General features: G+C 40.8%; 1 protein-coding gene across 1 annotated transcript in view; it reads left to right on the forward strand.

Moving 5' to 3' along the window:
* The window catches only part of MMP16 (matrix metallopeptidase 16), a 309,425-nt gene that overhangs the window by 277,803 nt on the left and 5,245 nt on the right, over positions 1–26,377 (forward strand). The window contains exons 8-9 of the mRNA XM_075549513.1: positions 8,247–8,397; positions 25,152–25,267. Coding sequence (XP_075405628.1) covers positions 8,247–8,397; positions 25,152–25,267 — 267 coding nt within the window. The remainder of the gene's footprint in view (positions 1–8,246; positions 8,398–25,151; positions 25,268–26,377) is intronic.

Raw genomic sequence — 26,377 nt, forward strand, 5'->3', positions numbered from 1 at the left:
AATTGGCATAGTATTTAGCCTGTTAGATACATCATAAATTTGTGTAAGTTATAAAAATATTTCTGTTGTTAGAACTAGCTATGGGGATCTTTTTAATGGAAAAGGACACATTTCTACTGAAACACTGCACACACATCTCCCAGACCATCACTTGGTGTCATGGCCTCAGTTGTGTCAGCCAGTGCCATCCCCAGCCCCTGCAGCTCCCTAGTGGTACCAATGTACTAAAGGCCTCTGATTACCAAGGAAATCATGAGTAAGAAATGAGCAACATACCGTTGATTAATTAATAAACACTTGCGCTAATGAGTGAATTTGCAGTGATGAGTTGATGATGTAGGAAGGAAGCAGGAAACCATCGTCAATGAGTGTGAATGGGTTCTCTTCCAGGGCCTCAGGGAACTGTGAGATAAACAATGAATTAAGCCCCAGGCAGTGCTGCACAGCTAGGAGCAACTGGCCTAGTGGCTTTAGGCATGGTATTTCTACGAATTATAAAATGAAAGGTTTTAGGCTCTAGTCTCAACAGTTTCTCTGATCTAGGACATCTGAGCAATGCGATAGTCACTCCTGTCACTAATCATGACTAATAATGGCAGTGAAGGTGTAATCTTTATGAGCTGGGCTACTCACCCAAGTTCACTAGTTCAAACCCACAGAGTGCTTGGAGAAGGATGAGGCTTTCTCCTCCCATAAAGTCTCATAAAGCCATAGAAGCACTCTTTTCCTGTCCTATGGGGAGCCTCTGAGTTGGCATAGTGACAGAGAGTTTTGAGTTCAGTGACTGATTCTAAATGCCTCTTAGTAAACAGATGTCGAATGAATGGATAGCTGGAGGGATGGGTCCTTTTGAGAAATCACTGGAGTAGGTAATCCCTAAAGACTTCTACAGCTCTAAATAGGCTTTGAGGTTATCTTTTATTTATAAAGCCTCCTCTGTCTTTAGTTTTATATATAAGTTCCTCAGCATTCTGCCAAGCACAATGTCATTAAGGACCAGATTTTTCTACTAGTTTCAGAATACAAGCTTGTGTGTCAACCTGCTGTGAAATGCAGTAGAGGCCTTCATCCGCCAAAGAGGCAATGTTCCCCTGAGAAGCAGACTCTCTGATGTAACACAGTTAAAAAATCCACATCTCATATACACATAAAAAAAGGAGTTGAATATGAAGATTTCACACTTTCTCCAAAGGGTGGACATGCAATTTTAATTTTGACATAAAAATCTGGATGCAAAAGAAGCTGTATTCTCTTGCAAAACTCTTGAAAATTGAAATGTTTAACTCATTTGTCAAATCATTTCCCTCACCCTGCCACCAATTGTTAGCAGACAAGATCTCATTCCTCTTATTAATTTTTGTATTTTCACAAATGATATCTTTTCCATGCAATCTTACAGCAAATATTTTCTAAGGTGGATTCTCTTACATGGATTTTAGGAAAGGATATATTTTTAAATGTCTTGGTTGTATTCTTAACAAGAAAAAAAAAGATAACCGAGATCTGTACAAAAGGCCTTGGTTACTGAAAATAAAAGAGTTTTCTACCTTTCATCGATGAAAATACCAACCAACAGAATTGAGAAATATTCTGAAAATACATTTCTTAAAAATATCAGTTTTTATAGAAAGAATTTCCTAGAAGAACAATATCTTCTTCTCTCTTTTTCCCCCACATTGTCTCTCCTGAGACACCCTATAAAACTTAGAAACTAGCCTTCTGCAAGATTTTCTAGCACTACGTCTGCCCAGGGCATCCTGAGATTAGCTGAACCTAGTGTGAGTACAATCAGGCCCGGAGAGAGCATTGGAATTTCCAGGACAGGAAAAGTATTTTGAAGCATACCAGAATGCTCTGCTTCCTAGAAACCAAACGGAGCTAACTTTTTTTAGAAAGAAATTACTCTAAATATCCAGCCAGTGAAGTTTTGAAATGATACATCCTTTCCCAATTAAAAATAGAACGAAAGGGAAGAAAGCATGCAACAAGTCACTTTTTCTTCTGCTGCCTCGGGACTTCCTATTTAAATGTCACTGAGATATCATAGAGGAGGCCGTAAAGTGCATGTCTAGCCTCCATCACACTGCCTCTGGCAAGGATGTGTTCCTAGGTCTTTGGGGCAAATTTATTTCTTCATAAAGGATTCAGATTAAACAGTGGTCCCGATTTGGTTCATATTCTGGAATAATCCTTCCCACCACACACTTAGATATAATCACTTAAATGCATGACCTTTCAGCACAGTCCTGAGATATGCCTTTACTTTCTCCCAGAACTGCTTGTTGTGGTAAAACTCATTTTTATTAGTGTTACAGGTCTTTGAGAATGGTTTTGCTTTTTCTAGCTGATTTCTTTCCCCTTAAGAATTCTTAGAAATGCAGGTCTTAACAATAGGCTTGTTGATACACGCTGCTTGGTTCTTCTTCTTCTTTCTTTCTTTTTCTTTTTTAAAATTAACACTGGATGGTTTGAAAACCCCATGCGCCTTTCCAGGTTTTCTCTCTCCTTTGAGAACTGGAGCACTAGAATTGCCCAAAGTGGCTTCTGAGTATGGCGCATGCCATTTCCCATTACAAACACGACCCAGGGACATATCAAACCTGTCCTGGCTACACAAGGAAGAAGGAGAATCCGTCCCCATACCGGCTCAAGGCCAGTGGTCACAAGGCAGCCTGAGACATGCCTCATCCACCCTCCACCTGCTTTACCCTGTTATGACCCCAACCATTCCCCATAGCACTCTGCTGTTCTGCTTGATTCCATAATGCACCGCGAGCGCCACACAGAACTCACAGAGAAAATTACAATCGTGAGAGTTTGTTATGGAAGTCAACAGGTTCTAGCAAGTCAGGATTGGTGAACAGTAAGGATAGAGTCTTTGGTCCACCGCAGCATCTCTGCTCCGCCAGGTGCCAAGTCTCTCTCTGATCCTAAGCCTCTCAGTCATGTGACCCCTTGACTTCTACCTTCATGACTAGGAAGCCCGTCTGCCACTCTCCTTCACTGTCTTATGGTCTCAGGTCTCAGGGGTGCAGCCCCCTTGCTCTGTCATGTGATCTCCATACTTGGTCTGCGGTGCCACTGGGCATGGGGCCCCTGCGTCTTTAAGCAGGGATCTTGAATGAACTCCGCTGGTGGTTCTTCCTTGATGATCCCAGGATTCTCTCTCTTTGTGCTTCTGAGATGGTAGAAGAATGGCAACCCAAACTGACCAATCACCTCTCTTAACATTTCACACACCGGATTTGCATTTTGAGTTGCTGTTCTTGTAAGTGCCCCGTGGACATTAGAAGGAGACGCTGCCTGCTCCTGTGCCATCTTGGATCACCACCTGCCATGGTTAACGTGCCTTTGAAACGCGTTGTGCTCTAACAGCCATCCTAGTGCCCCCTCCCCACTCCTGCCTTCATCATTTACTCCGGAAAGACCCTTTCCCTCCCTATGGTCCGCCCCCCCCCACACCCCCAGAGAATTCCCTGTAACACCTGATTCAGTTATTATCATTATACATCCACTCCTCCCGTGTTTCACACCTGGGAAACCCAACAGAAGACAATGCGAAACAAATCGCACTGAGGTGGTAAGGATACAATCATACCAGTATAAGGATAAAAATACAAATACTGCCTGAGAGGGAGAAGACCCATCTTCTTTGAAAGCTTCCTGCAGCAGTCAATGCTTTGTCCGTGGAATCCTTGAATATTGCCACTTGAGGCTTGCATGGGCTCTTGAGTTCTTTCCGTTTAAGATAATACTGAGAATGTTCTTCCCTCTTGGTCTTCTAACTCTGTCTTTGCACCTTTCATTACAATTTTGACCTTGTCTTCTAGTGCTACCCTTTGAAATGTCAGTCAGCTCTTTGCCGTCATCATTTCTTCCATTTGCCTTAGCTACAGGACAAATCTTTTGACATCTACTTTGATCTTTCCTTTATTTCCTGCCCTCTCAATGACCTGTTGCTTTCTTTATAAATGATATTTTTGTGTCCTCCCATAACTCATCAGATCTCCTGTCATGAGTGTTCAATGAAGCCAATCTATTCTTGAGATTTTTTTCTCAAAATTCAGGTGAGATATGCTCCAAGTTGCGTTTTGCCTCCTTGAGACTTGTTTTCATTTTATAAACGTCAACTTTAACTCACATTCAATTAGTGGTTCTTCCGCAGTCAGTCCCTGACCTCATTGTAGCTGCTGATATTAAGCTTCTCCGTCATCTCACCCCACAGATGTAGTCAATTTGATTTCTGTGTATTTTATCCGGAGAGATGGCATGTATATAAGTGTTATTGTGCTGTTGAAAAACATGTGTTTGTTTGGAAGTAGTCTTTGGTCTTGCAAAATTCTATCATGAAATCTTCAGCTTCATTTCTATCAATAAGACCATATTTTCCAACTTTTGATCCTTCCTCTGTTTCCATCTTTTTACATTCTAATTACCAATAATTATCAATGCATCTTGATTGCCCGTTTGATCAATCTCAGTGTGGAGAACCAGCCTCCACAACCAAATGGGCCCAAAGGGGTGGCTGTTTAATTGAATGGAAAATGATAGGAACACCAGAGAAGGGGATCACCCTGTCAATGGAATCAAGAACCAGAGAGGGGTGGGGGTGGGGGCAAGGCAAATGTATTCTCTGACAAGCTTATATAATCACTGAGGCATGCCAGCCATGTCATATACTTACGTAACAGGAAGGGCATGTACTAGAGACATACATATAATAGGAGGGGGGGGTGGGACTAAGGCGAGGATACTACGGGCCAGGGAGGCACATCCATAGCAAGGCGGGTCGGTCAAGGGTTATGATGGCAGCTTAACCTTGGCCATCCCTGAGCTAGCTCAACCTCGGTTGTCCCTGAGCTCTTCTACAGGGGAAGGGTCCATGATCCTTATTAGAAGGGAGTGGACTTTACTAAGGGTTTACAGTAGGGTTTGATTGTTCTTACTGGCAGACACAACACGTTTCAGGCACATAACCTTCCAGGCTTTGGTAAGCAAACAGAAGCTTGTAAAAGGCATTTTAAAGTTGGCATTTTCACAGGGGACATTATGGGGCAAAACTTTCAGGCAGGAGAATGTGACTGGGCTTTATCTCCAACTCATATGCATGAATGCCTCCATCCACCAGACTCTCAGCTTCCCAGACTCTAAATATAACCATAGAGGATTTATTTGTCTGCCTACCCTCTCTTCCCAGTCCTCCGTTTCCCACGTTTCAGAATGAAGGTGTTGATCGAATTCCTCAATTCCTTCATCACTAGCTGCAGTTGTTAATGCATAAATTTGAGTAATATTGATATTGACTGGATTTCCTTGAAGATGGATAAATGTAATCCCATCACAAACAGCACTGCACTTCAAGATAGATCTTGAAATGTTCTTTTTGATGATGAATTCAAACCATTTTTCTTGATTGTGCCATTTGCAGCAGAGTAAAGGATATGATTTTCTGCTTTTGTACCAAGTCCCACCCAATCCTTTGCAGGAGCTATAGAGATATGTTTTTTAAAAGTGCCATATTAAGAAATTTCCCTTCACCTCCCCATCCACCTTCACCAGCCTTAGGATCCATTCTGGAAGGTGGGTTTTCCTTACAGAACTTTCCTATGGATATTGAAGACCCTCCCACCCCACCTCCCAAAATAGTTTTTATTGATTTGCCAGCAGGATTCAAGAGTATTACCCCTCAATATTATGTAACCTTTATCATCTCTGGTTGTTAATTTTTGACTGGTATATGTAATCAGTTGACCCCAACTCCTGGCAATCCCGTGTGTGTCAGAGTAACCTTTGTAGAGTATGTGCTTGGATGGTTTTCAATGGCCAGTGTCCATGTGAGTAATTTGCCAAGCCTTTCTTCTCATGTGCCTCTGATGAACTTGAACCTCCAGCCTTTGTTTGTTCACTATCACTAAACCCCACCCAGAGGCAATGGTATTGTATTATATATATAATATTTTTACATTATAGACTAATATTTCATTATTTATGTCATACTAAACATAATTCTATTATTAAGCACCTACAACTTCTCATGCAAGCATAGATGGTGGATGCAGTCAATGCTACTGGAAGCAGAAGTCAAGAAACGAACTGACCTCCTGGACTGGGCAAACTTGCTGCATGAACTTGGAGAATAAGAATGTCACTTTGAGGAGTGTGTTAGTCTGGGTAGACTAGAGAAACAAATTCATAGAAGCTCATATGTGTATACAAAAGAGCTTTATATATAAGAGCAATTGAATATTGGGAAAACATCCCAGCCCAGTCCAGATCAAGTCCTTAAGCCCAATATTAGCCCATATGTCTGATACCAATCTATAATGTCCTCTTCAGACTCACGAAACACATGAAGTGACGCCAAATGCAGGAATATCACAGGCTAGTGGGTGGGAAGTCTTGTGGATCCAGTGGCGATGTAAGCATCTCTGCGCTGGAAGGGGTCTCCACATGGCTTCTCCCACTTCAAGGCACATGAGTAGTTCCATGTATCTTCAGCTGCAATGTCTCCCAGGGAGTAAGTCGGGGTCCTGCCTCCAGTGAGCTGCTTATCTCCTTAGTGCCTCCAAATGAGGCCATCAAGTTAGGACCTGATTGACAGGCTAGACGCCATGTCTCCACTCTTAGTCCTCAAATTGACAACAGATTATGTAACTACCACAAGGAATAAGGTGTGCTTGACTTAAGTCATGCAGTATTTTCAAATGTTTCACTTGCATGTGGAAGTTGGGTAGTGAATAGGGAAGGTCACAGAAGACTTAGTGCATTGGAACTACAGTGTTTGTGCAGAATACTGAAGGTGCCGTGGCCTGCTAGAAGAACAAACACGTTTGTCTTGGAAGAAATACAGCCAGAATGCTCCTTGAAGCGAGGATGCTGAGACTGTCTCATGTACTTTAGCCACGCTTTTAGGAGTGATCAGTTCCTGGTAAAGGAGACCCTGTTTGGTAGGGTTGAGAGTCAGCTACAAAGAGGAGGATCCTTGACAGGCTGTACTATAATTATGAGTGTAACCATGAGCTCCAACATAACAATGCTGAGGCGGGTGCAGGGCTGGGCATTGTTTTGTTCCCTTGTACATCCTGACTCTGTGGGTTGGAATTGACTTGAAGGTACCAAACAACTATTTCTCATGCATTGTATAAAGTGCCGCAGGACAACAGTGAGTCAGGTATAAAACCTGGCCTCAAGTAGCTCACAGCCTGGAGTGGGTGGCAGGTTTATGGCTTAGTCATATGATCAAGATAAAGAATAGGTGCTCCAGCATTTCAAGATATCTACCTTGGTCAGCTAGGAAACGGTTTTCAGAGAAATTTTGTCAAGGTAAACTTTGAAAGATTCATACCAGTTTCCCAGAAAAGGAGATAAGTAGAGTTTAGTACTATGTCAAGAGAAGAACCTTAAAATAAAATGTATGTGCATTTGTCTTTCATCCTGAATTTATGACAAGCCATGGAAAAATTAAAACAACTGGATGGTATGATCAGGCCTGCCTTCCAAGCAGACTTCCTCAGAGACCTCGCAGAGACATACTGTGAGCAGAGAGAGAAAAAGGCAGGCCCAAGCAAGAGCAGAGTGCTGGGCACAGTCTGCCAGGGGAGCAGGCTCTGAGAAAATGTGTTGCCTTGTAGAAAAGTTCACAACTGCAATACAACCAACTGAAGTCTGTGGGCTTTCCCATGCAGTTGCAATTCTGAACATCAGTTTCTATATCCTCCAAAATTAACCCCCTTTCAGATATCACTCTTTACAAAAAGTATTGTATCATTAGTAGATGAGGGCATATGGTTAAAGTGGAATAATTTTACACAAGAGATTTTGAATATGTGTATTGTAAAAGGAAAGAACCAGTAGAGAAGAAATATTTCAGAGGTTATAATCAGTGAAATGAAAAAGGGTATACCGAGTGTGCAACACTTGAATGATTTCGCCTTGAAAGGAAATAGGCTGCAATTCCTAAGAGTACTTTATCCTTGATCCAGATTTGGTTTTTTATTGGTAAACTGTAGGTTTGTCTTGGTTCTTAAATTAACACACAGAATCAAATAACATGATTAAATAGCTATTCCCAATATTGCTTTTGAAAATTACATTGACGTTTCAAAAATAAGGTGGCTATTCCAGATGTGAGTGCTGAGTTGTTTTGTTGCTTTAATGGAAAATCATTTAAAATACGTGGTGTTAGTAGATATATGCCAGTAAATGTTGACAGTAATGTACTATGTCTTTACATTTATTTCACACAGGTAACAAATATTGGGTGTTCAAAGACACTACACTCCAACCTGGTTACCCTCATGACTTGATTACTCTTGGAAGTGGAATTCCCCCTCATGGTATTGACTCAGCCATTTGGTGGGAGGATGTTGGCAAAACCTATTTCTTCAAAGGGGACAGGTCAGTATACATCTCATGAGGAAAGCAGTTAACTAACGTTTGAATGATGAGAAGTCAATATTTTTAGTCTGTATAGACATGTGCTGTTGAGAATAAGTCCATTTGTAGGAATATGAACATGTTAGTGTAGTCAAAGACATTTTTGAAATATGTTTTAATAATATTCAGGATAATTTCATATTCAATAATCAAATATATTAAAATAATTTGGCCCTGCTGTATGTAAATGTTAAAAGAATGTGAGTCTCTTACAAATTTGCATATACATGTGTGTAATAGATATTGCTTCTCAATAAAATAATTTAGGCAGTATATAACTCTTGCTTTGCATGTGCTTATAATTATAATAACTATTAGAAAGCAATTTTAGAGCAGGTTTATTTGCATGTGTTGTCATACTGCATGTTATATTTTGATACTGGTACACAGTTAATTGTGAACCTTTTAAAATTATTTTACTTTATTTGTATTTTCTGTTTCTTAGCTATGAATATAGATATCATCAAACACGTCTTTAAATCTATAAGCCACCCTATCATTAAACTAACTGAAACTTTTAGCTTTGAGTATATTATTTCCATGTTATCTTGTCTCTCTTATAATTTCTCCTGTTGTGAACAGTGACCAGAGAATTTAAATGTATTAATAGTCATGTGACTTTCAGAAACCATGTTATGCCCCTGCTCCACTTTTGATAGTTGGTATAAGTACCGGAAACACAAACCTGTTACCGTCAAGTGGATTCCAACTCATCAAGAACCTGCAGAACAGAGTATCAATGCCCCATAGGGAATCTGAGACAATTACTGCTGTAGGAGCAAACCCCCATGAAGCGTGAAGTGGGTTAGAAAACACTCCAGCCTTTAGCTTAGTATCTCTGTACTTCCCCAATGTGGCACCTTAGTATAAATCTCAGGGTTTAATCTGTCAGTAATTTAAAGATTATATATTTCTTAATTTAAATGAAAGCAATAAAAATGAAAAATCAATTTTTAATCTTATTATAACATTTTTATTAACTCATTTTATTGGGGCTTGTACAACTCTTATCACAATCCATGTATGCATCCATTGTTTTAAGCACATTTGTATATCTACTGCCATCATCATTTTCCAAACATTTTCTACTTGAGCCTTGATATCAGCTCATTTTCCCCTCTCTCATAAACCCTTGAGGTTATAATAATGATTTACCAATCTCCCTTCACTACCTTGCCTGTTGTCCATCCTCCTGGGACGTGGCTGTAGGTAGAACATTGTGATCGATTCCCCTTTTCTCCCCCCACCTTCCTCTTACCCTCCTGGTATGGTTTCTCTCAATATTGGTCCTGAGATGTTTATCTGTCCTATTCTCTATTTCCAGCTCTTATCTGTGCCTGTGTACATCCTCTGGTCTAGCCAGATTTGAAAGGTAGGATTGGGATCATGATAGTGGGGGCAGGGGAGAAGGCATTAAAGAACTGGAGGAAAGTTGTATGCTTCATTGGTTTTATGCTGCACCCTGACTGGCTCATCCGGCCCCACGACCTCTCTGAAAGGGGACGTCCAATTGCCCACAGATGGGCTTTGGGTCTCAACTCTGCACTCTCTTCCCACTCATTCACTATAAGATTTTTTGGTCTGGGATTTTGATGCCTGATACCTGATTCTATCAATACCTCATGATCACACAGGCTGGTGTGCTTCTTCCATGTGGAGTTTGTTGCTTCTCGGCTAGATGGTCACTTGTTTATCTTTAAGCCTTTAAGACCCCAGATGCTATATCTTTTGATAGCTGGGCACCATCAGCTTTCTTCATCACATTTGCTTATGTAGCCTCTGTGTCTTCAGCGATCGTGAAGGGAAGGTGGGCAGCACAGAATGCCAGATTATCAGTATAAAGTCTTCTTGCATTGAAGGAGTACTTGAATGGAGGCCAATGTCTATCTGTTACCTTATAATTAAACCTATAAATATATGCACATACATCTATTTCCCCATCATCATATATAAATTTATTTACATATGTACATGCCTGTATTTAGACCTCTATAAATGCCCTTTGCCTCCTAGTTCATTCTTCTATTTCCTCTTACTTTCCTCTTGTTCCATTATCATGTTCAGCCTTCATTCGGGTTTCAGTAATTCCTCTCAGTTACATTGGGCTTGATCAAGCCCTACCAGACCTCCTACACCCTCCTCACCCTTGATTTCAGGCCAGTTGTTCCCTTGTACTTGAGCTTGTTGACACACACTTCCTTTCTCCCATCTCCCCCTCTTCCACGTTCTCCCAGAACTGTCAGTCTCATTGTTTTCTCTTCCAGATTGTTTGTTCACCTATCTTATCTAGAGAGACATGCAGAGATAATAACATGCAAAAAATAAGACAGAGGGAAAAAACAAAGCAACAAAGGAAAACAAAACAACAGCAAACAACCAATGACCAAAACAAAACAAAAAAAAAGCCTATAAATTCAAGGTTCAAGTTCTGTTTGTTGTCCTTTAGAAGTGTTTTCCAGTAGAGTCTGATGGGGTGCCATGCCTTGGCCCCACAGTCTACTTTTGGTATTCTGCAGGGACTTCCTTGCTCTGCTCCCTTTGCTGTTCTGTTGCACACCCTTAGTGTTTCGCCTCGGTGTGGTGGGGTCAGATCGGGCACAATTCCTGCACTGTGTCTCCAGTGTTGTCCCTCTTAGAGCTATGAGTCAGTGAGGGACGTCATGTCTCTTGGTGGGGGGAAGGGGGGCTATGGTCCTCTCTGCACTTTGGCTGCTCTGAGCAGAAATATCATCCTTAGGGCTTGGTGGGCCAGAATGTGTTCCCCTCTCTCTTCCTCCCCCTTTGTTTGTTCTTATGTGTTCTGATAAGACACGTCCCTATCCCTGAGCTTTAGCTTCAGTGATGTCCTCTGAAGTGGATTCTTCCTGGGGGAGGGGGGCTGTCCATGTAGTTGGGATTGGGGCCAATCCCTCAGACCTCTCTAATGGTTCCTTCCTTCATGCTAGTATGTTGTATTCATATCTTGGTGCACCAGTTTGAAGTCTGGCCACTCTCTCCTTCTCCTGTGTCTTTTCCCACCCTCCACCTCCTTTTAAGTTGGCTACCATATGTATCCTTGAATTTAGTCTGGCCTGTCATACTACCTGGACCTCACCCTAGGAAGTATGTATAAAGTAGCTTTTTCCCCTGTGTCCCTTTTGAATTTTTAAGCTTACCTCAGTGGACTCATGTTGCACTTATCCTTTTGTGCTTGGCTTACTTTGCTTAGCATAATTTCCTCCTGTTCTTCCCATATGGTGATGTGTTTCATGTGTTCATCACTGCTTTTTAGGGATGTATAATACTCCATTTTATGTATGTACCACAGTTTTTTAATCCATTTGTCTATTGATGGAAATTTGGGTTGTTTCCAACTCCTTGCAATTGTGAACTGTGCTGCAATGAACATTGGAGCACATATGTCTGGCCATGGTTTGTTTCTTGTCACTTCTGGTATATGCCCAGTAGGGGGATTGCTGGGTCGTTTGGTAACTCAATCTCCATCGGTTTTAGATATCACCATATTGATTTCCATAGTGGCTGTACATACCTAGAGGTCCACCATCAGTGGATGAGAGTTCCTTTCTCTCCACAGCTCCTCCAACACTTGTTACTTTCTGATTTTTGGAATTGGATTATCTTTGAGGGTGTTAGGTGGTATTGAAAAATCAATTTTTAATTAGATTACTGCTACTACTAAATGGCTTACAAATAAGCACTGTGCTTCTCTTAATGGTATGTAGAAAGGCTTAGGTATGTCATTTTTACCACTTTCTGTATGTTAAGTTAAAACACAGACCCAACACATGCACACACAAGGATAGGCTGTAATGTCCAACATTGGTTTTTACCTCTTAACTTAATCATAAAATAACTATAAAATGTTTTCAACTTTATAAGAAAAATGACTAAAGATACAAACACTGTTTATTCTGCAGTTTATAATTTTTAGTTGCAATTGATTTCAAACACTGACTGTATTTGTGATAAAAAAGCTATAATTTGCTTCCTTGCATAAACTTAAGATGCATACCTTAAAATATATTCTGTTACCAGATTTTCATATATTTCTATATTTTGATAGCAAACTGTTTAGAGATTTTCATTCATTGTCATAAAGCCAAGGCTTGGATAAAATGTTTCTGACTAAGTTACAAAACAAAGCATCTCATTGCACAAGAATTCTATTAAAGGAGGAAAGTCTACTTACAGCCATAAGAAATATAAACTCTCCCAACATCAGAAGCCCTGACAGCACAGTAGTTAAGAAGTCTACCGTTATCCATAAGTCCAGTGATTTGCATTTACCATTTACTCTATGGGAGATATATAAGTCAATCTACTTCTATAAAGATTAAACTCAAAAGCCCCAAACCCACTTAATGCGTGGAGTCAATCCTGTCACATAGTAACAAAGATCATAAATCTCTATAGGAGCTGACAGCCCCATCTTTCTCCTGGGGAGTGACTTTGAACCCTCTAACTTTCATTAGCAGTCAACCCCTAACCCACAGAGCCACCCAGTCTCCTTTACATAATGATCACAGCTAGGAAACCCTACGGGATGGGGAAGTTCTACTCACCTACAAGGTTGTTAATGGTCAGAACTGCCTAGATGGTAATGGAATACCAATACAACAATACAACGCCACTCTGCAGAGTCAACAGAGGAGGTGAGAAGAGTAAGAACTTGATTGCCACAGATTGTGATCACTAATGGTAATAAAGCTGTAGCGGTGGCTCTTTTTTTTTTCTCCAAAGAACAGTCTTTGAGAGTTCATGATCCAGGATGGCCCCATGGGCTGACTTCAAGATCAGAAGCACAAACCTGTTATGTAGTCTCTGGTAGAAACACTTGGCTGTCTGCTCCTGTTAAAGATGTACAGCATCAGAAGTCCGAGAGGGTTAGGGTTTTGAAAGAAAATTCATTGAAAATATCTTCTTACTCATTTCATTTTTCTTATCCATTGTCTTCTTTCTGCTTTAAAAAAAAGGAAAGAAAAACTGTGTTCATAGGGATATTTCTCTAACACTAAAATTTTAAGATAATTTTGATATAATCTTGTCCAGGTATAAAAATATCAGTTACTTTCTGGGTTAAGATACATATCTGAGACTTATGCTTATATGAGACTCTCACCCAACATACCACCATCCATTCTAGTCTGACTCACAACTTAGAGATGAGGCTAAGTCAGTCATAAAATCTGTTTACATATGTGTCTGCAATCAGTGGATGGTGCCAACACTTGTCTTAGACTCTTGAGGGTGCACACTGGGAAAAAGGGTCTTCAGGTCAGGGCCAATATCAAATTTTTAACAAAACATGAGTGACCAGCTTCCCAAATCATTAAAGCTTTGCAACAAGTGTGCAGGACGGTGAGCCCCACGTGAAAGCACAGTTTTAGGTGAATCAAGTGTTTTGCGGAAGGTGGTGGGGAGAGGGAAAACCATCAGCCTCAGTAAATGAAGACACTGAGGCTGCAGCCCAGAGGTGGTTGCAAAAAATCTGTACAATTTCCAGGGGTTGTGTCAGTTACCATGGAGGGTTAGTGGCGTTGGAATCCCACATGGTTCGGCATTTCTCAGCCTCAGCAAGCTTGGAGCTCCCTCCAGGGATGCCAGAAACGTTGTGCAAAAATCACCTGGTTTAAAAAGCTGATTTTTTTCCACCCGTCTCCTAGGCAAGATCAAAGCTAATGGAGATGATTGTATAAAATGAACTAGTCAGGCACGATTCTTGGGCTTGCCAGTAAGAACAAGGTGCTTTCAAAATAGTGGCTTCCACAATGATCTACAGGGCCAGTTAAACACAGAAAGGCTAGTTCGGGAAGTTATAGCAAATGTTTTTGAGGGCTTTCAAAGGAATAATCTTGATAGATTTCCTTAAAGGACACATGATGATCACTGGGACTTGTTCTGAACAAGTTTTAAGGAAACTGAAGTGGTGAGAAAACCCAGGAAAATTGGACCAAAGATTATTTTTCCCCTTCAAAGCAATGTACCCACTTATTCTTTGAAGGTAGCAAGGGCTAACCTAGGAAAATGTCCTTGGGAAACCTTAGCCCATCCTCCCTGCAGCATTGTTCTTGCTCCTACAGACTCCTTTTTATTCTCAGAACTCAAATGAACCTTGAAAAAAGACACAATTTGAGTCCCTTAAGAGGCAGCAGATGGACATTGGACCTCCACTCAAGTACTTACTCGATGTAAGAACACATTATTCTATTAAATTGGCATTCCATGATTCACACTTTCCCTATATGATCACTGAAGACAAATGTGTGCATAAGCAAATGTGGTGAAGAAATCTCATGGTGCCCGGCTATCAAAAGATATAGTGCCTGGGGTTTTAAAGGCTTGAAGATAAACAAGTGGCCATCTAGATCAGAAGCAACAAAGCCCACATGGAAGAAGCACACCAGCCTGTGTGACCATGAGGTGTCAGAGGGATCAGATATCAGGCATCAAAGAACAAAAAATCATATCATTGTAAATGAGTGTGAGTGCAGAGTGGTGACTCAAAGCCCATCTGTAGGCTACTGGACACCCCCTTACTGAAGGGTGTGGGGGAGGAGATGAGTCAGTCAGGGTGAAGGAAATCAATGATGAAACATACAACTTTCCTCTAGGTCTTAAATACTTTCTCCCCCACTATCATGATCCCAATTCTATCTTACAAATATGGCTAGAGCAGAGGATGTACACTGGTACAGATAGGAACTGGAAACACTGGGAATCCAGGACAGATGACCCCTTCTGGACCAGTAGTCAGAATGGCGAAACCTGGAGGGTGGAGGAAAGGAGGGGTAGAAAGGGGGAACCAATTATAAGAATCTATATTTAACCTCCTCCCTTGGTGGATGGAAAACAGAAAAGTGGGTGAAGGGAGGCATCGGACAGTGTAAGATATTACAAAATAATAATTTATGAATTATGAGGGTTCATGAGGGAGGGAGAAATGGGGAGGGAAAGGGAAAATGAGGAGCTGATATTAAAGGCTCAAGTAGAAAGCAAATGTTTTAAGAATGATGATGGCAACAAATGTACAAATGTGCTTGACACAATGGATTTATGTATGGATTGTGATAAGAATTGTACGAGCTCCCAATAAAATGACTTTTTTTAAATGCCAAAACTTGGTGTAACTTAAGAGCACCGAAACTCTTCGGGAAAGGTTAGAGAGATGGTACCAACCTTCAGAAGTGTATAGTCCTCAGCGGAGACTAGGTCCAGAAACAATGACTTTACATTCTGATATTTTTGCTTAACAAAGCTTTCTATGATTCCATAATGATTCTTTATGATTTACCTTTGCACTAATGAGCAGCTTAAGGCAGTAAGGAAGTTAAGGAAGAACCTCTAGAAAAATACTTAACATCTGAATCATTCAAAACACATAATATAAACAAATAAATACAAGCAAATAATAAAATAAACAAATAAAACATATGACTTTCTATACAAAGGGATATCTTCAAATAGGATTTGGTCCAAGTGTTATTATATGTCAATGCAGCATCTTATCATTTTTTGCACCTAAATTTAGACATCTGTAAAACTATATTCAACAAGAATTCCCCATTCTCAATTGGGCAGTTGACAATGTTAGGCAGTTCATCCTATTATGAAATACTGTAAGTTCTGCTTCTTTATGGCTACTGTAAACTAGTAGTAGCTCTTATTCACTCATCCAAAGATATTTTTAAATATATATGGTGTGACACATACTACAAAAGGAAGGTATAATAGTAGAAAAGACCAGCGATGTTTTTGTTGGTATACTCGTACATTTCTTTGGGGGAGACAAATAGCCAAGTAAATGGCCTTAATAATTTTAACACTAAGAAATGCTACAGAGGAATAATGCTGTGATAGAGGAGTGACAGGAAACAGGAGTGTGGACACCCGAGAATGTGTCTTTATCAAGAGAACATTGGAGCAAGAAATAGAAGTTAGTCACTGAAAGCTATTTGAAGTAGTGTGTTGTTGGCAGATAACGTAAGTAGTGAAAAAGTAATAATGTGGGAGCTAAACTGGTTATTCAAAAGCAAAAGAAAAAATTAAATGAAGGGAACAAAAGATAGCTAAACCATAGGGATTACTCAGAGCTATCTGGAAGCCACAGAAAAGCTTTGGATTTTAATCTAAATACAACAGAGAGGCATTGGAGGGTTATAAACAGGAAAATGACATGGACTGATTTGCATTTGCAAACATCATTCTAGCCTGTGTGTGCAAAACAGGCTGCAAGAGAGGAGGCAGGAAAGATCATGCAGAGGCTTTGGGAGCGAGATGGGAGGAGGCCTGGAAAGGGGAGCAGGGTACAGAGCTGGGGCTACATTTCGATTGTAAAGTTAGCAAGTGTCTCACAGCTTGGTTTTTGGTGGGGAAGTGAAATACAAAATCAAAAGTAACTTCCAGATTTGTCACCTAAAGAATTGTATTTCAGTGTCTAGAAAATACAGGGAAAGAGATATGGCAAAGAGGGATTAAGGCATTCATGTGTCATTAAAGTGTCCATATTCCCATTGAGTCTAATACACACCAAAGGAACAAGTAGAATGCATACATTTGCATCTCAGGGGAAAGATCAGGTTTGAGAGTAAATCCTGTAAAAGTGCCATTCCAATTCTGCTTGAGATCTATAGATAGCTTAGAAAGAGTGGATGAAATAGTGGCCTTTTTAAATCTGTAAATTTGCATTAAAATGCCCACTTTTTTGACTCTTCACATATAGAGGATTTGGTCCTTTAGATCCCTACTTGCCCTTTGCTTAATATACTATAATTTTAAACTTGGATCTGTATATTCTCATAGTATTTAACTCTAAAATGCTATGTTTCTAAATTATCTCTTAGAATCTTCCCACAAATATACTGAACACTCTGGTGTCATATACCATTCCAAACTTAACTGTGGAGAAATCCAAGGAATTTTCAAAGTTTAAAAAGCTAACTACCATTCAGTCAATTCCTACTCAGAATGATCCTGTAGGGTAAAGTAGAATTGCTCCCTACAGTTCCAAGACTATAAATCTCTATGGGAACAGAAAGACCCATTTTTTTTCTCTCTCTTCCATTAATAATCAAAGAAAAAATATATTTATTTATTCTAAATTAAGTTACATGTTTATAAATATGATTTGTTAAATCTCTATATTTTAGATCATCCAGGACCATACTATAATATATTACAACACAAATTAATATTTTCTGTTCCATTATTTAAGAATGTCTCTGAAGAATGATATTTTGCATGATTTCTCCTATATGGAAAATTTAAGGACACCTCTAGTTTGAGGAGACTGAACAGAAATGAGTAGCTGATTAAAGATTCAGGGGCCATGTCTGACCTCCTCTGGGCTACACAAAGGAAGGGGAGACTCCCGGCGAGACCTAGGCCCGAGGCAGAAGTCAGATCTCTCTGTTCCCTCCATCGTTCCATAGCCTCGTCTGACAACCACCATTCCTCTCCGAGGACTCTGCTTTCCTGGGTTCAAAAGTGCTTTCCAGTGGCCACACAAAGCCACAAACAAACTCACAATTAAGGGGTTTTATTAAGGAAGTTAAGTTGCCACAAGTCAGGACCAATAAACAATAAAAATATTATCATCGATCCACTGCAGTGTCTCTCTACCAGCAGCTAAGTCTCTGTTTTCTGGTCCTCAGCCTCTCAGCTACCTGCTCCCTGGCTTCCATGCCCCTTGGTCAGGAAGCCAGTCGGCTGCCCTGCCTCAGGGCCTCAGTCTCAGCACTGCTTCTCTACTCTGCCTTAGGGGTCTCTTGCCTTGACCTCTGATCTTGGTGTGACATGACTTCTACAGCCCTTGAACTAACTACAAGCTTTTCTTGTGTTTCATTTCATTTTTGTCATTGTTTTGTTGTTGTTATTGTTTTGTTGCATATTGTTGCTTGGTTTTGCTCTGTCTTGTTTTTGTGGATGTTATTATCTCAGCAGGTCTGTCTAAATAAGATAGGCTGGATGAACAATCTGGAGGAGAATACAACAGGACTGACTGACCCGGGGAGACATAGGAGAGGGGGAGGTGGGGGAAAGGTAGTGGTGTTAACAAACCCAGGGACAAGGGAACAACAAGTGATCCAAATCAGTGATGAGGAGGGTGTAGGAGGCCTGGTAGGGCATGATCAAGGGTGATGTAATCAAGAGGAAATACTGAAACCCAAATGAAGACTGAGCATGATAGTGGGACAGAGGAAAGTCAAGGGAAATTGGGAAAAGAGCTAAGAGGCAAAGGGCGTTTATAGAGGTCTAAATAAAGGCATATACAGATGCAAATATATTTATATATGAGGATGGGGAAATAGATCTATGTGTTATATTTATAAGTTTAGTATTAAGGCAGCAGAAGGACATTGGTCCTCCACTCAAGTACTCCCTCAACGCAAGAATACTTTCTTGTATTAAATTGGCATTCTATGATGCTCACCTTCCCGACACAACTGCTGAAGACAAAGCAGGTGAATAAGCAAATGTAATGAAGAAAGCTGATGGTGCCCAGCTATCAAAAGATATAACATCTGGTGTCATAAAAGCTTGAGGGCAAACAAGCGGCCATCGAGCACAGAAGCAACAAAGCCCCCATGGAAGAAGTACACCAGCCTGTGTGATCACGAGGTGCTGAAAGGATCACTTATCAGGCATCAAAGAACAAAAAATCATATCATTCTGTGCTCACCTCCCTGATATGATTTCTGAAGGCAAATGGGTGTAAAAGCAAATGTGGCGAAGAAAGCTGATGGTGCCTGGCTATCAAAAGATATAGCGTCTGGGATCTTAAAGGCTTGAAGGTAAACAAGCGGCCCTCTAGCTCAGAAGCAACAAAGCCCACATGGAGGAAGCACACCAGCCTGTGATAACGAGGCATGGAAGGGATCAGGTATCAGGCATCATCAGAACAAAACAATCTTACTATAGTGAATGAGGAGGGGAGTGCGGAGTGGAGACCCAAAGCCCACTTGTAGGCCACTGGACATCCCCTTACAGAAGGGTCTTGGGGAGGAGACAAGCCAGTCAGCGTGCGATGTAGCAACGATGAAAAATACAACTTTCCTATAGTTCCTAAATGCTTCCTCCTCCTCCACTGTCATGATCCCAATTATACCTTACAAATCTGGGTAGACCAGAGGATGTACACTGGTACAGATAGAAACTGGAAACACAAGGAATCCAAGGCGTATGATCCCTTCAGGACCAGTGGTGTGAGTGGCAATACTGGGAGGGTGGAGGGAGGGTAGGTTGGAAAGGGGGAACCGATTACAAGGATCTACATGTGACCTCCTCCCTAGGGGATGGACAACAGAAAAGTGGGTGAAGGGAGATATTGGACAGGACAAGATATGACAAAATAATAATTTATAAATTTTCAAGGGTTCATGAGAGATGGGGAGTGGGGAGAGAGGGGGGAAAATGAGTTGATGCCAGGGGCTTCAGTGGAGAGCAAATGTTTTGAGAATGATGAGGGAAATGAATGTACAAATATGCTTTACACAATTGATATATGTATGGATTGTGATAAGAGTTGTGTGAACCCCTAATAAAATGATTTTAAAAACGACGGTCATATAGGCTAGAATTTCCATAACAGCACAAAAGAAATTACGGAGAGAAGAGCCATATTAATGGACTACATCTCGGTGGTCTTGATGAATGACAGATTAAGAACAGTAGACCGAAGAAATTGAAGATTTTTTTTCAGGTCATTTTACTGGGGGCTCTTACAATTCTTGTTAAAATCCATACATCAATTGTATCACACATATTAGCACATATATTGCCATTGTTCTTTTCTAGACATTTACTTTCTATTAAGCCCTTAGGACCAGCTCCCCCTTATTTTCCCTCCTCCCCCATCCTCCTCATGGTTCCTTGATAGATATAGATATTGTTTTCGTATTTCACACCAACCACTGTCTCCCTTCCCCTCTGGTTTCTGTTGTTCTTCCCACTGGATGGAGGGGTGGAGGTGTGGGTGTGGGTGTGTATGTGTGGTTGTGTGTCAATCATTGCGATTGGTACCCCCTTCCTCCACACCTCTCCCAACTCTCCTTCCCCCTACACTTTTGTTATCGCTAGTCCCACTTCTATTCCTGGATTCCGTGTGCCCTGAGCTTTATCTCTTGCCTATACCTATGTACATTCTCCCGTCCAGTCTAGAGTGGGAAACAGCGCTGGGGCCATGATTGTGGGGAGTGAAGAGGCCTCAAAGGATCAGAGGTATATTGCATGATCCATTCATGCTCTACTGCATCCTGATTGACTCATCCCCTCCCTGCGACCCCTCTGTGGTGGGTGTTGAAATGGAAGAATCTTATGAAGTTCCTTAAAGCCACTTTTTATGTCTTTATGTCAATCATCCCATTGAAATATTTCGCTCCAAATTTTTTTACCTCCTTAGAGAAAATATTAGGAAATTCTGTGAAATATATACTGTTGCCTAGAAAGCTTTTGTATCTTTTGTATAGGATTCATGATCAAGTCTGAAAAATACTGAATAAATGTCATCTTAATCATAGTTTATTTTGAAGGATTAATTCAGAATGTTTTATTCTAAAAATTAGCTTTCAAGGTCATTATTATAAAATTGGAAAGATTGATGGCACAGGGAAAAAATGTAAGTTTTTATTGTATAAATTTTAATTTTCTGATCAAATGTTTCCATTATAACCTTTTAAGTTTAAACCCATATGACAGTTTAGTTACATAATGCTATTATCTGAATGAGCTATTATAATTCTCACTAAAGCCATAGGCTTATTTTTCAGGGAATGAAAAATCGATAGGATGAGCTTGTTTGGATGGCACTGGGGGAGCAGGGCACTAACTCACCCAGGGGGAAGAGTATTGGTTGTGTCCCACAGAACTTGAACATACATACGGACCCCACCATGACACCAAACTAGGAGGGCAACGTAAAGTACGGAGGATTACACAAAGAGACTGGACCATACACCGGCCCCAACCAGAATTAGCCTGACCCCCACCATGGAAGGGAGTACCACAGAAAATGAAAATAAATCATCTGGTATGGGAAAGGAACTGACCTACTACACCACATCCAGAAGGAAGCTGAAACAAAAGGAGGAAGAACAGAGAAGAGCAAACCTGGGACCACCAAGGTCAGAGGACATTAGCCCGGCTCAGAGGGCCCAATGTACAGAGAGGACCATAGAGCTGGCCCCACAGCGAGATGTGACATCCTGCACCAACCCATGGCCCTACAAGGGACATCACCTGAAACACAGTGGGGGATGTGCAACTGAGCTGACCCCACCACACTGAGGCAAACATGAGGGGCGTGCAATGAAGTGGCAGGGGAAGCAGAGCAAGGAGGTCCCAAGGGAGTATAAAGGATGGACTTTGGGGCCAGGACGTGGCACCCCATCAGACTCATCCAGAAAATACTCCTAAAGGTCAACAAACAGACCTTGAACTACTAACAGGCTTTTTTTTTTTTTGCTGTCTTTTTGTTTTATTTTTTTCTCTTCTTTAAATGTTGTTTGTCAGTGGCTTTTTTGTTTGTTAGCTTGTCGGTGTTGCTGCCGCCGATGCCATGTTCTCATGTGCCAATTTGGTGTGTCAAAGCTATCTGCATTTGTATGCACATAGTACTCTATCTGCAGGGCCACCAAGATAAGATAGGCTGGACAGACAATGTGAAGAGAAAATAATGGACCAACAGTCCCAGAGGGATATGCGAGTGTGGGAGGTAGGGGAAGGGAGGAGGTGTTGGCCAACCCAGGGACAAGGGAACAACCAGTGGTTCAAAACCAGTGGAGGGAGGGGATGGGAGGTCTGGTAGGGAGTGACCAAAGGCAAGGTAACTGAGAGGAATTACTGAAACCAGAATGAAGGCTGAATATGGTAGTGGGATTGGAGGAAAGCATAAGGAAATAGAGGAAAGGAGTAGGAGGCAAAGGGCATACATAGAAGCCTAAATACAGACATGTACAAATGTAAATATATTTATGATTATGGGGAAAATAGACATATGTGTATATATTTATAGGTTTAGTAGTAGGGTAGCAGGTGGATATTGGGCCTCCCCACGCGCATTCCCTCAATACAAGAGCACCTTGCTCAGCTAAACGGTCAGTCCATGATACCCACCTTCCTGACATGATCGCTGAAGACAGACGTGTGCATAAGCAAACGTGGTGAAGAAAGCTGATGGTGCCCCGCTATCAAGAGATATAGCATCTAGGGACTTAAAGGCTTGAAAGTAAACAAGTGATCATCTATCTCAGAAGCAAAAAAGCCCACATAGAAGCAGCACAACAACATGTGTGATCATGAAGGGCCCGTGGGGACCAGGTTTCAAGCACTAAAGGCAGGGGAGGGCAGGGAAATCATATCATAGTGAATGAGGAAAGTGCATGATGGGGACCCAATGCTCATCTGTAGACAACTGGACATTCCTTGCAGAGGGGTAGTGGGGAGGAGATGAGTCATTCAGGGTTCAGTGTAGCAATAATGAAACTCACAACCTTATCATGATCCCAATTCTACCTTGCAAACCTGGTTAGACCAGAGGATGCACAGTGGTACAGATGGATCTGGAAACATAGGGGATCTAGGACAGATGAACCCCTCAGGACCAATGGTGAGAGTGATGATACCGGGAGGGAAGGGGGGCAGAAAGGGGGAACCAATCACGGAGATCTACATATAACCTTCTCTCTGGGGGATGGGCAACAAAAAGTGTGTGAAGGGAGACGCCGGAAAGTGTAAGATAAGATAAAATAATAATTTATAAATTATTAAGGGTTCATGAGGGAGGGTGAGTGGGGAGGGAGGGGGAGGGCAAAAAGGAAAATGAGCTGATTCCAGGAACCCAAGCAGAAGGCGAATTTTGCGAATGATGAGGGCAACGAATGTATAAGTGTGCTTTACACAATTGATGTATGTATGGATTGTGATAAGAATTGTATGCGCTCCAATAAAATGATTTTTTTTAAAGTTTAAACCCATATGACAGTTTAGTTACATAATGCTGTTATCTGAATGAGCTATTATAATTCTCACTAAAGCCATAGGCTTCTTTTTCAGGGAGTGAAAAATCGATAGGATGAGCTTATTTGTTCATGTTGAAAAGTATTCAAATATTTTTGAAATTAAAATACACACTAGTATTCATGAAGAAACTTAAGCATCTTTATCAGGAGGCCCTGAATACATTTGGAGCTCTGAATGTAGTTAGAGATGAATCTAATCTTATTCAAGTTTACTATACATATATCAACAATGGCACACTGCAGGTAACCTGAGGGATGTATGGTTTTTCAAAGATTATGAGATGATCTAAAATTATAGTCTTGCAAATTCTGCTGGGAGAGAGTTGAGCGGAAGAAATACTTTGATTTTGACAAATCCAGACTTAAATTGCAAAAGCAGCTAACACAGTGCACATTCCATTAATATGTTCTTCCTCGCTACCTGGCTTATGTGCCTGGCATGTAATCAACCACTGCCATCAAGTCCGTCCTGACTCATCACAACCCTACAGAGGGCTTCCCACGCTGTAATCATGATGGGAGCAGACATCCTGATTGCTCTCCCACAACCCAGGCGGTGTGTTTGAAACCCTACCTGTGGTTAGCAACCACACGCTTAACCCACAGCCCCAAATAATATCAAAACCAAACAAACAAACCCATGGGTAACTCAGTTGATGCTGACTCTTAGTGACCCTATAGGACAGGGTAGAACTGCCCAGGTGAGTTTCCAAAACTGTAATTCTTTATGAGGAAAGCCCCGCCTTTCCTCATCCTTCTTTCGCTAACTGAATTCCAGTGACCCCTGTCTTCTTGTGTAGCTTTAAATACCCAAAGCATATTCCTATCGTAGGATATTTGATTGTTTTCTCTGTGTGGACCCCTCTTCTCCCTAAGAGCGATATGGCTTACTCCCAGCTCTCTGTGCTCCGATCAAAGTTCTGCTTATCAGAAAGGACCACTGTACATTACCATATATACTCATGTATAAGTCGAGATTTTCAGCACATTTTTAATGCAGATTTTGTGGTAAAATTAAGTGCCCCGGCTGAAATTCGGGTTGGCTTATACTCGAGTATATATGGTAATTTAAAAAGACTTCCAGTGTTCCTGGATAGATGCTTAACTGTCGGTTTTCTTTGTAATTCTCCTCCTCCTGCAATTGCATGTGCTTATTAATTGGTTACTTACCTATAGCCCACAAAAAAGTCCTAAACTTTAACCTTACTGGAAATTGAGGCATACCTATTTTGTTCAATCTTGTGTTCTAGCACAGTGTCACAGACATAGTATAAGCCCAGTAGATATTTGCTGAATAAAATAAACACTAAATTATTCAAGATTCTGCTTAAGGTTTTATTTCAAAACAATGTTCTTCTGCTTAAGGAATGTTACAGGCAAAGAAGCCTCATAAAAGCCTCTGATTGCACACATAGGTTTTTGATGTCTTTTTGAATGACAGATATGCATTTTAAAGGTATGTATATCAAATAGAGACAATAGCATAACCAATTTTTAACATATTCCGGAGAAATAAGAAACCGTTTTGTGACCATTACCTTTCTGGTGATTTAAGTCAGAGCTTCGGGATGCATGTTCAATAAATTAGCAGTAGCTCTGCAGCTGGTAGTACCGAGTACACAGTCAGGGTTTAATGAGTGCTGCATATTAATATGTGTGTGTATCATTTTCTTCCCTGTGCACTTTTCAAATCTTTCTCAGGTATTGGAGATATAGTGAAGAAATGAAGACCATGGATCCCGGCTATCCCAAACCCATCACCATCTGGAAAGGAATCCCTGACTCTCCCCAGGGAGCCTTTGTCCACAAAGAAAATGGTATGCAAAGTGTGTACTCAGTATTTCAGGTGTTTGCCCCATTTTCAATAAGGTATTTTCTTTTTCCACTGTGTTAGATGAAACCATTAGAAAGAGACATAGTAGGGCCATATTCTTCCTAGATTTGCATTTAATAGTATTCTCTAGCCATTTTATTATCTCAACCTATTAGAGTTTATAATAAATTCTTAGGAAAAGACTCAGGGAAAGTATTTTGTAGTGGAGGTTATGGATACGTTTGAAGAAACCTCACATCTCCTACTAGAATTCCTACGATAAAGAGAATGACCAATGTTTGGAAGAGGAACTGACCACCAGGAAGGCAGGCTGTACATGAAAGCTACGGCACAAAGGTGCCTGGTATCGGTACATCAACAGTGATCAACATTGTCAGTGCACTTCTTCACTTCACAGGGCCAGCAAACAAGGAAATTTTAGAACAGCCGGAAGGCGCTCAAGTAGCCAGCGAGAATAGGCGTATCACTATCTAACAACAGTTAAGAAGTCTGAGGTTTGCACACTTACCTTGGTTTTTGTCTCAGGCTTTGAGTTTAAGGCAGATCCCTAGTGCAGAGTTGACTAAATCACAGATAAACCAGAGCTCCTTATTGTTGACATACACAAAGTCCCAACTATCTCTACTTCTTCAGGAGGTCATGAATAAGAAGAAATAACGATCCTTTTAAATGGCACGCACACACAACTGCCAGAACAAAGGAAAGCAACACCATCTGAGAGATGAAAAAGGTAGAACTGATCAAATGATTTCCAGTAGGACTCGAGAAATATATATGTATACTTATATCTGTATCTAGTGAGTCCTCAAGGCATGAAAAGACTAACATTTTTAATAAGAATAAAAATAAACAAAACATTGGAAGAGACATTTTAAACATATTTAATGACAGAACAATATAAAAAAGAATTAAGAGAAAATGAAAACTGACACCATGGGAACCTATGACCAACCATCAGAATACTACAAGAATTTCCCCCAAAATTACATCGAGTTAATTTTGAGGAATTGATACCAAGGTGAGTGGAATGATAACCAATCAGAAAAGTGGATACACAAATATATTTTAAATACATATTTTCATGTTTAAGTAT

This window comes from Tenrec ecaudatus, chromosome 5 (assembly GCF_050624435.1).
Source record: "Tenrec ecaudatus isolate mTenEca1 chromosome 5, mTenEca1.hap1, whole genome shotgun sequence".
NCBI classification, from domain to species: domain Eukaryota; kingdom Metazoa; phylum Chordata; class Mammalia; order Afrosoricida; family Tenrecidae; genus Tenrec; species Tenrec ecaudatus.